Below are 15371 nucleotides of genomic sequence, written 5' to 3'. Positions count from 1 at the left end.
TGACCATGTGGAGAAAGTGGCTGGGAGTAGGGAGTGGGAGGAAGAAATGTGATGTGGGGGTGTTTTCGGGACTTAGAGTTGTCCTGGGTGGTGCTGCGAGGACAGTTACCGGACGTTGTATGTCCTCCCATGGCCCACTGGGTGGACTGTGGGAGAGTGTGGGCTGTGGTGTGGACCATTGACCATGAGGTGCAGCAGTGCTCAGAGATGTATTCACCAAGTGCAATGAATGTCTCATGATGATGGAGGAGGTTATTGTTATGGGGGGAGGAGTGGGTTGAGGGGGGTGGGGGGTATATGGGGACCTCATATTTTTTTAATGTAACATTAAAAAATAAATAAAGACAGAAAAAAAAAAAAAAGAAATCAACTTAGCATACAGACTGAAAAAGCCAAGGTCTACTTGTTAAGTGTCTTGCCTAAGGGCATAGCTAGTTAGCCGCCAAGCTGCGAGGATTAGTCCAGTCTCCAGCTTCCAGTCCAGTTCTCTTACTCATTCAGTCCCACTGAAATCCTAATGGGAAGCAGCAGCACCTCCAGCAAACAGCAGGCTCTCATTCCTCCAGCATTTGTTGAGCTCCTATGATGTGGTCACTACTGTACAGGTACTAGGAATAAAACAGCAAACACGATAGACATGGCACGTGCTCTTGCAAAGCCTAACTAGTGAGAGAGACAAACTAAACAAACAAATAAGAAATTATTTCTTGCAATGTAGCTAAGCAGGAAATAAACTGGAGAGAGAAAGGCCTGCTTTAGGAAGGTCAGTCAAAGAAAGACTCTGAGGAGGTGACACTTGATCTCAACGATGAGAAAGGAAATCAGGTTCAGAGCTAAGAAAATAACTTTCCAGGCCCAGGGATTGGCTAGTGCAAAGGCCCACGACAGAAAGAGCCTTTGGCATTCTAGAATCTTTCAGAAAGCCAGCGTGACTGGAGCCTCGTGGAAAAAGGCTCAACACAGCAGCAGACGAGGTAGCACAGGTTGCCAGATGATGCCGGGCTCTGATGGCCTTGGGAAGTATTTGGATTTTATTATAAGGGTAAAAGGAACTTACAAGAGAGTTTTAAGCCGGGGAGAACAGTACCTACGGCACTCCTTCTCACCAGGCCTACGTGTCCATCTTCTCTTACTTCCCTTCACGCAGAGGACCCAGAAGACACAAAAATATGGGAAAGCTGAGTAAGAACCAGAAACCAGGGCTCTAGATGTCCAGGCCCACAATCTTTCTTCCACCCCATGCTATCTTGTTGAATTCAAAAAAAAAAAAAAGGCAAAAAATCTCATACAAAATGAACAAGATCTTTGTTGGAATATTCCTTTATCACTCACAGTTTGGACCAACTATCATCAGTCAGAATCAGCCTAGAGAGAAGAAAGGGGAGGCAGAAACAGATAACATGAGAAGAGAGGAAGAGTGGGAACCAACCTGTTGGCCACATCAGCAAACCTTTCACATCTGATGTGGTCCTCCTTGCTGGGGAATACATTAAATTGGTAGATTTTTGGGAGTGACAGTGTGTGGGGCAAGAAAAAGCCTAAGAAATGCCTGTGAAGTAGCTCCACGGTCCACCTAACCCAGGATCCTATTTTTCCACTATATCAAGAGATGCTTAAAAGAGGGTGCAGTCATCTGTAATGTCAAAAGTTGAGGGATGAGCTAGTGCCCAGGTTAGCCTTAGGCACCCCTGTATCACCAGGCTTAGTTGTCACCATGTAAAAATTGCAAAGAGCTCTGCACAGACAACCCAAGCTTATCTTTGTATTTGCTTCACACACATGCCCTTATATGAACAAGGCCAACACAAGGGACAAACCTCGAAATACAAGCGAGTCCCTAAATGCCGAGTCAAGACTCTCCAAATAGATGTATTTGCATCTTTGCTGTTGTTTTTAGCTCTTTTCTTTTCTCTCTTGCACTTTAAAGTTCGAGTGGCCTCCAGCTTCTTTTTCCAACATTCAGAGCTATTTATGCCAGTTGTTTGTTCAGTCTCTCTCCTCCTCCCTCTGCACAGGAAATGTGTGTGTTGTATCTGGATTAATCTCTGATTTTTTTTTCATAGCAAAGGTTTTGGCTCCAGGTTCTTACACCTTGAATTTGTCTCACCGCCTGATGGAAATGATATCCTGTGTGCAAACTTGTGCGCTTTCTCCAGTGCTCAGCTGTGCCAAGAGCATTTCATTGCCATGTCCTGACTCAGTGTGAGTCCCAGGGAAGATAGAAAAGATTGCTTGGCAAGGTGTGGATGGAGTAGCCGCATAGACTCTGCAGGCCCAGGGATGCACACTCGGGGAGAGACGTGGCTTCGTTTCCCATATTTCTTTCACACAAAGCATGATTATATGGAAGTGCTTCCATATGGTCTATGGAACGTCCCAGCCAAAAACGACTTTTAGCTGGCCAGTTTCAGAGCAGTAACAGACACAGAGAGGCCATCGTGAAAATCAAGGAGGAGGAGCACCGAGTTTTCATGGAGGAAGGAATCTCTGCTCACTTTAGCCTTAGCCCAAGTAGGTACAGTAGAACAGGATGAGCTGCCTGCCCCTGCAGGTGTCCCGGGCGTTCACCACGTCACTTCTAGGGTCTGTCTTCGCGCTCCAAGAAATTGATTTTTAAAATTAGACATTTTAGGGGTCTAATGAACCTGGAGTGTCCTAACCCAGCATGAGGGGTCTGAGACCCCAAAGAAAACCCAGAATGGCAAACTGTGAGCTTATTTGGACATGTGCCTTTTCTTGGACAGAAAATGCATAATTTTCAGCAGATTCTCAAAAGGATGTATAATCTCCCAACTGAAGAACAATGCGGTATATATGGAGAGAATACGACCTGCCTTACCAAAGCGGGGGTGGGACACAGAGCCCAAGCAGGCAGGCCCCTCTCAGCCTCACAGCACGTCACCCGCCCTCCCACCTCCAAGCCCCCTCTACACACATCTCAAAAAACTCTGGTTTCATGACACCATTTCACTCAGCTTCTACCCTGGTTCAATCACAATTATATCTATTTCAAATCTTTCTTGGACCCCGGCAAACCAACGTCTTTTCTGATGAGATATCCAAACTTTTAAAGCCAACTCTAGGGCCAGGCCCTTCCCCAACTCCCTGAGCTGGCTATGTTGGGGTTTTTTGGTTTTTTTCTTTTTCTTTTTCCCATAGTCCTCTCCGCTTTCCAGGATTTACTCTCTGAACTATTTCCCCTAACTTTGGTTTCTCCTACTATTCACTCTTCTTTGACACTTTCAAGGTTTTCCCCCACATCTATCAGTAGCTCTCTGAAAAACCATCTCTAGAATGACCAAGTGTTGATTTAAAAATTAGTTTACAAATATTCACATTTATACTCAGCATACATAAGAGGTGCTCAAATGAGAACTATTTCTAGTAATAATATATATAGCCAGCATTTACCGAGCACTCTCTAGGGAGGTGCCAGGGACGATTTGGAGTGCTCCCCAAGGAGTGATTTACCTAATCCCGACTCCAACTCCACAAAGGAGGCACTGTTGTTCCTGCTTCAAACCGAGAAAACCAAAATACACATGGAAATCAAACCTCTCGCCCTGCTCCCACGGCTCGTGAGCAACAGACCCAGGGCTTCAGCGCAGGCAGCTGGGCCCCAGACCCCAAGCCGTCAACCAGGTCCCTCTCCTGCTTTTCGGAACCAGTTACAGGGGCTGTTTCCTAACCACTCGGGTTCTTTTTTTTTTTTTTATTGACTTTGTAATAATATTACATTAAAAATATATATGTGAGGTCCCATTCAACCCCACCCCCCCACCCCCCCCTCTCCCCCCCCAACAACACTCATTCCCATCATCATGACACATCCATTGGATTTGGTAAGTACATCTTTGGGCACCTCTGCACCTCATAGACAATGGTCCACATCATGGCCCATACTCTCCTCCATTCCATCCAGTGGGCCCTGTGAGGATCCACGATGTCCGGTGATCACCCCCGAGGCGCCATCCAGGGCAGCTCCACGTCCCAAATACGCCCCCACCTCTCATCTCTTCCTGCCCTTCCCCATACCCATCGTCCACCATGTCCACTTTTCCCAATCCAGTGCCACCTCTTCTATGTGGACATTGGATTGGTTGTGTCCATTGCACCTCTATGTCAAGAGGAGGCTCAGATTCCACATGGATGCTGGCTGTCATCCTCCCATTTTCAGTTGTAATTACACACTGAAGAGAACCTTGTCAATTATAAAGCCTTAGGTCAATATTAGTAATGATGGAATGGCTTGAACACTAAATACTTGGTTTCCCAGGCTTCTTAGAAGTCAGGGTGTCACATGCCACAGTTCCGGCCAATGAAGCAAAACTCCCCGGAAAGCCTTCCCTTCCTGAATAGAAGGCACTGTATTAAAAATAATTTAACAACATTCATATATACATACGTGTAGTTGTATATATGGTAATAGGATAAATTTTTTAAATTCCCATAGAACTGCACCATAAAGACAAGAAGCACTCAGTTAAACTGTGGACAGTAGTTAATAGTATAATCATAAAAATGTGCTTTCATCAATTATAACAAATATACCACACCAACGCAAGGTGTTAATAATGGTGTAGTATATGGGAATCCTGTATTTTGTGCATGATTGTTCTGTAACCTCACAGCTTCTCTAATAAAAAATATACACATAAAGTATCCCTTTTGTGCCATCTTCTTTATTGTCTGGGATATGGATGTGATATCTGAATGTTCAATAGATTTTGCAACCATGGAGACAAAAGTCACATTTTGAGGATAATGACGAAGTTAAAGACACAGGAGGGCTTTCCCAGCTTTGACAGCCTACTCCAGACTTCTTGTTAAAAGAGACACATAAACACCTTTTATTTATAAATTAGGTTTTCTGTGATTTATATTCCTTATGGTTGTACCACGGTTCAAAGCCACCTCCTTCACCAAACCCACAGATTGGGGCCTCCACAGATTCAGAGTTTCCAATATCACTAGGCCCTTACGACTACTTCTTATCCTTTTCTGCCTTTGATGAATTCTTTCTCCTTTCTTGGATGGCAAAACTCTCCTCAAGTCTCTGAGCGCTCCAACTCTTAGTAGCTGACTTCAGCTCCTAATGAACAAAGCCAAGAGGCTGGAACTCGTTTAATTTCTCACCATGTTCCCCAACTGTATGTGTATGGTTACCCAGCTCTTGATGTGGTATGGATGTGCACCCCTTTTCTTGTCCTGGGCAAATCATTTCCTCTACCCATTCTCACCTTGTGGTCATCCACCAGCCCAGTGCAATCAGGCTTTGGTTGCAGCCTGAAATTCATCGAAACCACTCTGTCTAAAGGTCACCAACTGTTCAAATTGCCAAGGAGAATTCATTGGATCCTTATTTCAGTTGATGTCACCACATCATGGTCACAGCTGACCATCACCTCCATTTGGCGTCCATAATACTTCTCTTGCTTTCACTCACCTACTCTTTCCATTCCTTCTCAGTTGTCTTCCCTTGAACTTCCTCTTTGGCTCACCGCCTTGATTTTAGGTGGCCCTGGGGATCCAGTTCTTTGCCTTCTGATATTGGATGGACTCACCTGCCTTAATAACTAAGAATCAGCAGTAAGGACAGAGTTCTGCCACCAGCAATGCTGGACTGGCGTGTTTCAGACCAATCCCTTGATTACAAAATGTAATCAGCACCTGTCGGAAGGCATTAAAAGCTACCAAAGCACTGAGTACCTATGGGACCAAAATTCTATCCAGAAGAAAATCCAGGGAGGTAAACTCTCACCTTGGCTATGTATAGTCTCCTTTTTACGAATTCTGTATCCAGATAAATAGCAAGCATATCCACCCTGATGCTCAAGCTAGAAAAAAAAAATGGCACCATCCTAGCATCTTCTTTTATCTTAGAGTCTTCATGCAAAGAGTTACGCAATTCCGGGATTCCACATCCTAAATGTCTCTCCAATCTCTTCCTTTCTCTACATCTCCTGCCATACCACCGTAGGCCCGGGCCTCTTCAGGACAAAAACAGCTTCCTACTTGGGCTCCCTGCTTCCAGGCTCATCTCCCTGCTGTCCAGCTGCCACGTGCTACCAGAGGATTTTACTACAATACACATCTAATCCAGTCGTTCCACTACCTGCCTTGCTTTCCTGACTCCACTTAACCCAAAAGGAAAACAACAAGCAAGGGCTTTATGGTTGACTCCTGAAGGCGATTTTGCCTCACCTCGTCTTTCACTACATCCAACATTCCGTCAGATCTCAGTAGCATATTAGCAGTTCCCCCAAAAGGCTAGGCTTTCCTTTAGCATCACACCCTCCGACTTCACGTTTCTTCTGCCTGGAAATCCCCCATGCTCCACCCCTCCTGCAGTATTCTCCCCATTTGAGAGACCAAGGGCCCTACTTCCTAAGTTACATCAAAATAAACTCACATGATGAAAGATTTTAAAGTAGGAAAACAAAACCGTAAAAGTAATGTCAGTAAACATAGGTGAATAATTTCCCCCGTATCAGGGGTCAGCTAGCTACAACCAGAGGGCCAAATTCAGCCTCCGGTCTCTTCTTTTGTAAACAGGCTTTTCCTGGAACACAGCCACACCCATCTGCTTACCTGTAGTCTGTAGCCGCTTTTTGTACTACAAAGGCAGGACTGCGGAGGTGGGCCTAAGACCACAAGACTCCCAAAGCCCAAATATTTATGCTTGGCCCTCTACAGAGGAAGCTCACTGAGTCCGGCATTAAGGAATTTTTTAGAAGGCAGATATTATGGAAATAAAAAGATGGCAATTTATGAATACACAGGACTTTGAAACTATTACTTCTGAAAGCCCAAGCAAAATTGAAAGCCAAATGACGGACTGGGGGCAATTTTTGAAAAGGCAATTTTCTTGGTATATTAAAGACTCACAATCACCGAAGAAAAGGTCAACATCCAAATAGGAAACTGAGCAAATGACTTCAATGTTTTACTTACAAATGAAAATGTGTAAGTGGCCAATAAACACATGACAGTATTTTCTACCTCGTTAGCAAATTAAAGAAATTATTCTTTCATGTTTTACTTAACCAATTGGCAAAACAGTTTTTAAAAGAGTAGTGAGACTGCACTGACGAAAGTTCAAAGAAACAGGTACGCGTACAAAAATCTGCCATACAGTTTTTGGAAGCGATTTGACTTTTGGAAAACTGATCAAAAGTTCTTTCCAAGAGAAAGGTTTAGTATTAGGCAAATGTTATTCTACTAACGGACAGTCGAAAACACATATTGCTTTAAGGTAACGCAGCATTTGAGTTTAAAACCTACTTTTTTCAGGAGAAACCTGGGACTTGGACTGTCCCCGCACCAGCCTGCAGGTGGCGCCGTCGCCGGCACAGACGCCGCAGTTGTCCTCCTCGGCGTTGCTCCCGAGTTGCCGGTCGCAGCCCACCGCCTGCAGACGGAAGGGGGCGGTCAGAGGGGGCAGCCCGGGGAGGGGGCAGCCCGGGGAGGGGGCAGCCCCACCCCGGAGGCTCCACGTGCGATGCTATCCGCCTTCCGGTTAGGAGCTGGCTCTCTTAGGAGCACACAATTTTCTAGATCTGAATGATTTACAGTAAAACATCATCTGTATGATTCTTAGGCAAGGCCCAAATAATCAAAGGAGAAGAGGAAAATTACTTCTGAATGGAAACTGGCCTCCACATCACCACTCTTGTTTTTTCATTTATATATATACATACTTTTTTTTAAATCAAAATTTTTATTGTCTTTTTTTTTTTTTAAAGATACATCGGTCACACAAAATGTTACATCAGAAAATATGAGAGGTTCCCTATACGCCCCCCACTCCTCCCACATGGACAACCTCTTTCATCATTGTGGCACATTCACTGCATTTGGTGAATGCGTCTTGGAGCACTGCTACACCGCACGGACTATAGTTTGTAGTTTACACTCTCCCCAGTCCATTCAGTGGGTTATGGCAGGATATATAATGTCCTGCATCTGTCCCTGCAATATCATTTAGGACAACTCCAAGTCCTGCAAATGCCCCCACATCACACCTCTTCTTCCCTCTCCCTGCCCTCAGCAACTCCAGTGGCCACTGTCTCCACGTCAATGCTACAATTTCTTCCATTGCTGGAGTCACAATAGTTCTATAGTAGAATACCAGTAAGTCCACTCTAGTCCATATTTTATTCCTCCATCCTGCAGACTTATGCAGCTACTTTCATGTCTATAAAATAAATGGCACCTTACAGATAAAACTGAAGTCCCCTCCTCCCTTCCCCCTCTCCTCACTAGTCCTGCTCTCCCGTTTCCTCCCCAGAAACAACCACTACCCTAAATTTGATCTATATCCTTCTGGTGCATAGTTTTACTTTGTTTTTTTCTCTCTATTTCTAGCTCTGTCTCCCCATCCTTCTAGCTATACATCCAGAGATCCATATCATTCTATATTTTTATATTTCTGTGGTGGGTTTACTTTTGACCCAAGTGTAGACGTGTCCTTGGTTTGGATCCGCGGTCCTGTGGGTGTGAACTCCCTGGAAACAGGATCTGGACAGTGTTAGTTGGGCCAAGGAGTGGCCCAAATGAACGAAGGTGAGCCTGAATCGGAGGCCTGGGGTCCGTCGTAAGCAGAAGAAATTCAGACCTAGCCAGACAGCCACAGCAAAAGGAGACAGCAGCAGGAAGTCAGCAGCGACCAGGAAGAGAAAGGAGAGGAGGTCACAGTGGGAGGTGAGGCAGGGGTACAAGCCACGGAACCCCAGGGAGCACCGCAGCCAGCACCAGAATGCGACAGACTTTGGCGAGAAAGCATGGCTTTGATGACGTCCCAGTTTGGGAATTTTTCTAGCCTCAAGACTGTGAATCAAGGGAAGTGACTTTGGCTCAATGGATAGAGCATCTGCCTACTACATGGGCGGTCCAGGGTTCAAACTCAGGGCCTCCTGACCCGTGTGGAGCTGGCCCATGCACAGTGCTGATGCGCGCAAGGAGAGGTGTGCCACGGTGTCCCCGCATAGGGGAGCCCCACGTGCAAGAAGCACGCACCTCAAGGAGAGCCACCCAGCATGAAAAAAAGTGCAGCCTGCCAAGGAGTGGTGCCACACACACACAGAGCTGATGCAGCAAGATGACACAAGAAAAAGGGACACAGATTCCTGGTGCCGCTGACAAGAATGCAAGAGGATACAGAAGAACACACAGCAAATGGACATGGAGAACAGACAATGGGGGGGTATAAATAAAAATAAATAAATAAATCTTATCCAAAAAAAAAAGAATTGTTCATCATTATTGTTCAGGGAGATGCAAATTAAGACCTCAATTGTCTAACTCTTAGAATCCATATGATTGACAAAAATTAAAAAGTTTTATGAAAAAAAAATTGAGTCAATAAATTCCCATTTTTAAGCCTACCCATTGCATGGAACTTGTCATAGCAGCTGAGGCAAACTTAGTTAATCTCCTTCTCTCTGTCTGTATCATTACCTATTATCTATATCTACATATTGTTACCTCTGTGTCAATATTATCTATACATTTATCCCTATAAATCATTGAATAAATATAAGAAAGGAATTAACAGAGGAGTTATCCCACATAGAATATGCTTATACTGCTATCTTTCGGTCTCTTGTGAGGGATTTTTCATCTCTCTCTATATCTACATGCTAGATTGTGAGCTTCACGATAGGAGAAAAAAGGATGTGCCTTGTATTTCTTTTTATTTCACAAGTATCTCTTCGACAGAATATGTGCCCATTAATATTAACTATCTGATGGCTTAGCTCTTGCTCCCCACATGCCTCTGACTTTACTTGCATTTATGTACCTGGCATTGAAGCCCAGAGGCTCTGGGGCAGACAGCCCACTAACAAATCCTGACACCCCACACACACCCCCTACCCTCATCTCACCCACTTTTTAGCTGCAGGACAAAGTGGACTCTCAGAGACCCGCTTTCCTCAACAGTCAAAATGTACCTGATAATGCAAATTTCACATGGGGTACCTGTTTGGATTAAGTGAGAAAAGTGATGTGAAGTTCTTAGGATAGTGATTAAAGCATAGGAAAAGGCTCGATCAAAGAGGGCCAATTTTCATTCTCTCTCACTGTTTTTCAGTTTGCTTGGACTTCTGGAAAGAGCCCCAGGCCTTCAGTTTGGGATGCTGCTGAATCAGTCTTTAAACCCGAGATGTTGAAGAAGAAACAAAACTGCAGGAAGGTGAAACCACATCTATAGACTATGATTTCCAAAATGTTGGTGTTGAAGGGAAGGTGAAAGATCAAATGAAAGCTTCAGAGAGAGGCAGGAAAAGTTCCAAAGACGTTTAAGGAATTGGAGGGTTTAGCTTGTGACTAAAGATATTCCCAAATTCACAAAGGGTCATCTAAAATGAAAGGGTCTAGATTTGCTATAGGTTTTTCCAAACGGTGAAAATTATAGGTGTAAGCAAAATTTAGTTCAATATGAGAACGTTTTATAAGTGAGAGTTGCCCAAAAATAAGTATTCAATCACCAGCCAGGAGACTTTTGGCAGGAAAATTGTAGAGGAGGGGATTCATTTATTGGATGAGTAGGTGAATCCAGTGACTCTTGAGATCCTTTCACCCTAAAATTAAATGATTTTACAAAGATAGTAATAAATAGTAATAGCTACTTATTATCGAATGCTTATCACATGCTTGGCATTAAGCTGAGCACATTACATCACTTAATCTTCACAGCAATCCTATGATGAAGGTGATACTTTTAATCTCCATTTTGCAATAAGGAATCTGAATGTTACTGTGTTTACATAACTTGCCGACCTCACACACATTTTAATCCAGCAACTGGATTAAAATCCAGCCCATCTGACTGCAGACTCTTAACACAATGCTTCACCCTCCTTACCTTCTGTATCTGCTGATGGACAACAAAGAACCCAGTGACACAAGCAGTACTATTTACAAATACATGTGGAATGACTTAAAAGTGATTGATTTTGGAAACACATTTGCATGGGTAACTTGTGTTCATGCAACTTTCCCCCAGGGGAGTACTGCTCTCATTAAATTATAGAAACCCTGCTCCTGGGCCAAGCTCTGTCCACACACTCAAGTCCCTGAGTGCTTTGCATTGCACGCGAATGAGCACAGCCTCTATCTGCTCATCTAGGGGAGAGTGTGGGCTTCGGAGCTAGGATGGGCTTGTTTGGAAGAGTGTTTAGGGCCTTGCAAGATCTTGGGTAATTGAACCCCTCCCTGAGCACTTTTATTTGCTTCACAATTTTTTTTTTTTAAGTTTTACAATTCATCTAAATCTTACAGCCAAATAAAGCAAGTAAAAACCTCATAGAAAAATAATATCTGAAAGGAATGATTGGCTGCCTAGTGATTCATATGGTAGAAAACATAACTGCCCTTGAAATTGAGGGACTGCTGGATTTTGCCTTTCAGATCCCATCACAAACAACAAAAAGGAACTTGAAAAAAAATTACCCGAAGTGTTTTCAACCTCTGTGACACCTCCTGAGGGCAGGAGCTCTATAACGGTTTAAAACCTGCTAGTCAGTAAACATCTCAGTGAAAGTGATTTAAAAATCTATTAATGCCTATTCTCTATAGAGCCAAGTCGTACACAGAATAAGTTAATTGTAAGACCAATTCTTGTCCTTCAGTGTTGGTGATGAAACAAGTTACACAAGATAGGGGATAATATAAACAACTATTTAAAATAGATGAACAATGCTTGCTGGAATAACTGCTCATACATAAATCATTATTTGGGCTAAGGATTATTTCATAGTACCCACATATGATTTCTTACTCAGCTAAAAGAAGACAGTGTTTTAAAAAGGGGCAGTATTCGAAATTAAGCAAAATTTTGAATTTTCCAGATAAGTCCAATTTATTCCTTCCTATATCAAACAATTTTGTAATCAATTTCTGTTTGAGACCTCTGAAACCTGGATATACCCTGGAAAAATGTCTAACATTTCTGCCTTAAAAATCAGAGTATATGGAGCTGTGGCAGTCACTTGGAATATCCATAACCAGTTAGCCTTTTTCCACCCATGGTAGGCCTGCCCTTCCCCATCCCCTTAAGTTAGGTGTGGCCATCAGCCACCTTTGGCCAGTGACAGCCGAGTTGAAGGGACCTGTGCACTTCTGTAAGAAGCTCTAAGGGCTGCCTTACGCATCTCCTGGCTCCCCTTCCCACTACTGCCGTGACGATGTAAACCTGCGTTTAAACAAAACCGCCCTCAGCCAGGTTCTCTGAGAAAGTCAACGAGCATACTGGACAAGACACCTTAGCAAGGAGGACTCTTTCGAAGCCACTGAGGGGTGGGGGGTCATTGCTTATTGCAGGAAACCCTAGCTCATCATCCAGGAGTGCAATTTAACCACTAGTGGGTGAAGCAGGGTCATTGATAGCAAGATGTTTTTAAAAACAAAAATTTCACATTAAAAAAATCCAGATTTCAGGCTTTTGCTGGCAAATAAAAATGCTGCCACATGTACGCAACGAGCATGTGTACTCCAGTTCACAAGCGCCCTTACCACGCCCTATGACAACACGCTAGTTTTCCTTCCTGGGTGGTTGGGAGACGTTTGAATTTCGACCCCTGAATAAAGCTATCTAGGCATGATTCACCTTTGTACTGACTGTCCTTTACCAAAACCACGTCCCTTTCTAGTTACAAATCATAACTACATTTGTGGCAATGCACAAAGTAGCATTGGTAAAGTGTAGCACAATGGTTAAGAAAATGGATTCTGGAATTAGGTTGCTTGCATTAAAATTCCAGCTTTTCTACTTTCCAGCTCTGCAACCTGGGCAACTGAGGAAGCCTCTTCGAGCTTCAGTTCCCTTGTAAACACAACGAGGATACTGGCTGTCCCGACTCCATGGGGTTGTGAGAAGCTAATACCGCCAGGTGATTACTCAGTGTCTAACACCAAGTAAGTACACAGTGTCAGTCGCTGTTAGTTTTATTATTAACAGTAAGTGGTTTCTTTATCTACCCAGCCGTCAGGGGATTCAATAAACATGCGCGATAAATCAGCCTTGTTCTGCGGAGCTGGTTCCAACGAGGTCCTGTTGTGGATAAAAGTCAGACCTCCAAAGCAGCAGCAGAAGCAATTTTCCCTCAGTGAGGATAATTGTCTCATGCTCTCTGCTCTGCTCAGGCTAATAGAAAGTTGTTCCCAAGAGTACTGCGGCATGTTCGTTTAAATGCGCAAACTGTAAACACACTTGCAAAATTTATCTGCGGCCTGTGCCAAATAAGCGTCAGGGCTCAGTTCCCTGAGTCTGAGGCAAGCAGAGAGAATCACAGCCTACTTTCTCTCGCCCTAACGATGGCCGATGTCCGTGGCCACATTGTACAAGAAAGGGCATTTATGAGACAATGAGCCTGCTGAAGGGAGAATATTGAATTCATCTGAGAAGCATCTGAGCCACTCTTCAGCGTGCATACAATTCTTCTTACTTGCATAGCCTGGCCAAAGAAGAAAAAAACACTCAATTTTTAGGAACCAGGGATATCAGCTGTTACTGCCCAAAGAAGCCAGAGCGTACCCATTAGAATGACAGAAAGGTGACATGACGCACTCGCTTAAAATGGACTGTCTAGCTGGAAAACCACCTTTATCCTACGAGCCCTTTCAAACCTTGCAAACCACTGGAGCCAACTGGGCAGCTCCACCGATGCTGAATAAGAGGAGGGAGTGGTGGCCAGTGGGCACCAGGAGACGCACGGTCAGGGACCCAGCCTTGGCTGGAGGGCTCCTGGGTGACAGCGGCGGGGCGGGGCACATGGCATAGATTGAGAACAGGACGTGTGAGAAGGAAAACACCTCTCCAGTTGACACATAGAAAAGACCAAGGGGTCTTCAACCACGCAGCCACAGAAACGGGGTCTGAGTGCAGTTCTAAGGGGGAAGTCAGTGTCCCCCCCACCCAGCCCACCACCTCTCATCATCACAGGAGCCCTGGCTCGGCCCGAAGTGACCTCTCCCAGACCAACCGATGTCCTACTTCCTCTAGTTCCGAAGGACCCATTCTCTAACCACCTTCTGCCGCCCCCATTTTCCTCAGAGCAGCTTGGGAGCTCTCCTTTCTCCTTAGACCTCTCCCCCGTCGTTCTCAAGAACCGACGTTGCTTTCTGTTCCACCTAGTTGAGGCATCCTTTCCTGCTGTTTCCATCTGGTCAGTGGCCAAGGCATCTTCCATCCTACCTGCCTCGAGGGAAGAGGTGGCCCTCCTCCTTCCTGTCCCTGTGTGGCCCCTCCCCTCTGCTGTGGTCACCTCAGGAACTTCCCTTCACCACTTGGGCATGTCTACCTCTCAGTAGACACTCACCCTCTTCTCCCCACCCCTCACAATGTACCTCCTTGCTAAGTGGTGATTTGGTATGGAGTTGATCAAGTTTAAGTCTCAGAACCACCCCAACACCCCCACCCACCACCACTTAGGTCCCTGGCACACTGCCCTGGAGTGACCTTTTAAAAGACAAGCCCAATTGAGCTATAGCCTATAAAATTCTTCAGTGACTCCTCATAAGTTTCAGAATAAATGTATGGTTTCTGCCTCTTCCTCTAGCCTCAGCTTCCACCACTGCCCCATGGCTGGGGGTTGCTGAGAAATGCAGAGGGTTCTAGGTGGGAGGGGAAGCTAGACTGCAGCCAGAAAGGATTTTTGGGCAAAAACCTGACGAACTGCCAAAAGAAACCTCAGAAGGCAAGAACTTGAGTCCCCAAGGCTCTAGCAATGTGTTGTGGTTTTGTTTCTTATTCTAAATAAACATTCACTTGGTACCTACCTTGGTATGCAGAAGTTTATATTATTTTTCTTAAAGAGAGCCCCTCAAGTTATATATGCTTCAGGCACCACGGAACGGGCATCTGCTCCAGTGTACTTGTCCCAGGGTCTCTGACCCTGAAGAGCTGCCCGTGGACCTCCCACCCCTTCCAGTGTATTTCTATCCCTTCTTCTCTATTCTTCTGAGATAAGCTTTTTGATAGAGTAGTCGATGCTCACCAACCCTATCCATTTCAGTCTCTTCACTCCTTAGCATGGAGTGGTTTGAACTGTAGCCCTCCAAGAGCCATGCCCGCTTGGACCCTGGGAATATGACCTTATTTGGAAAAAGGGTCTTTGCAGATATGATTAAGTTAAGGATCTCGAGATGAGATCATCCTGGATTTGGGGTGGGCCCTAAACCTAATGACAGGTGTCCTTTTAAGAAGAGGAGAAGACACAGAGACCCAGAGGAGAAGGTGATGTGAAGATGGAGGCAGAGACTGGGGTGGTACATCCACAAGCTGAGGAACACCAAGGCTTGTCAGCAGCCACAGATGCTTGGAGCGGGGCATGGAATGGAGTGTCCCTCAGAGCCTCCAGGAGGAACCA

The 15371-nt window shown here is 44.8% G+C and overlaps 1 protein-coding gene across 2 annotated transcripts in view; it reads right to left on the bottom strand.

The window, feature by feature from the left end:
• ADAMTSL3 (ADAMTS like 3) overlaps positions 1 to 15371 on the bottom strand; it is a 370556-nt gene that overhangs the window by 212660 nt on the left and 142525 nt on the right. For both annotated transcript variants that reach the window (XM_004472087.3, XM_023582689.2), the window contains exon 7: positions 7285 to 7411. In XM_004472087.3, coding sequence (XP_004472144.2) covers positions 7285 to 7411 — 127 coding nt within the window. The remainder of the gene's footprint in view (positions 1 to 7284; positions 7412 to 15371) is intronic.

This window comes from Dasypus novemcinctus, chromosome 3 (genome assembly GCF_030445035.2).
Source record: "Dasypus novemcinctus isolate mDasNov1 chromosome 3, mDasNov1.1.hap2, whole genome shotgun sequence".
NCBI lineage: Eukaryota > Metazoa > Chordata > Mammalia > Cingulata > Dasypodidae > Dasypus > Dasypus novemcinctus.
This window is presented reverse-complemented; position numbering and strand designations above follow the sequence as displayed.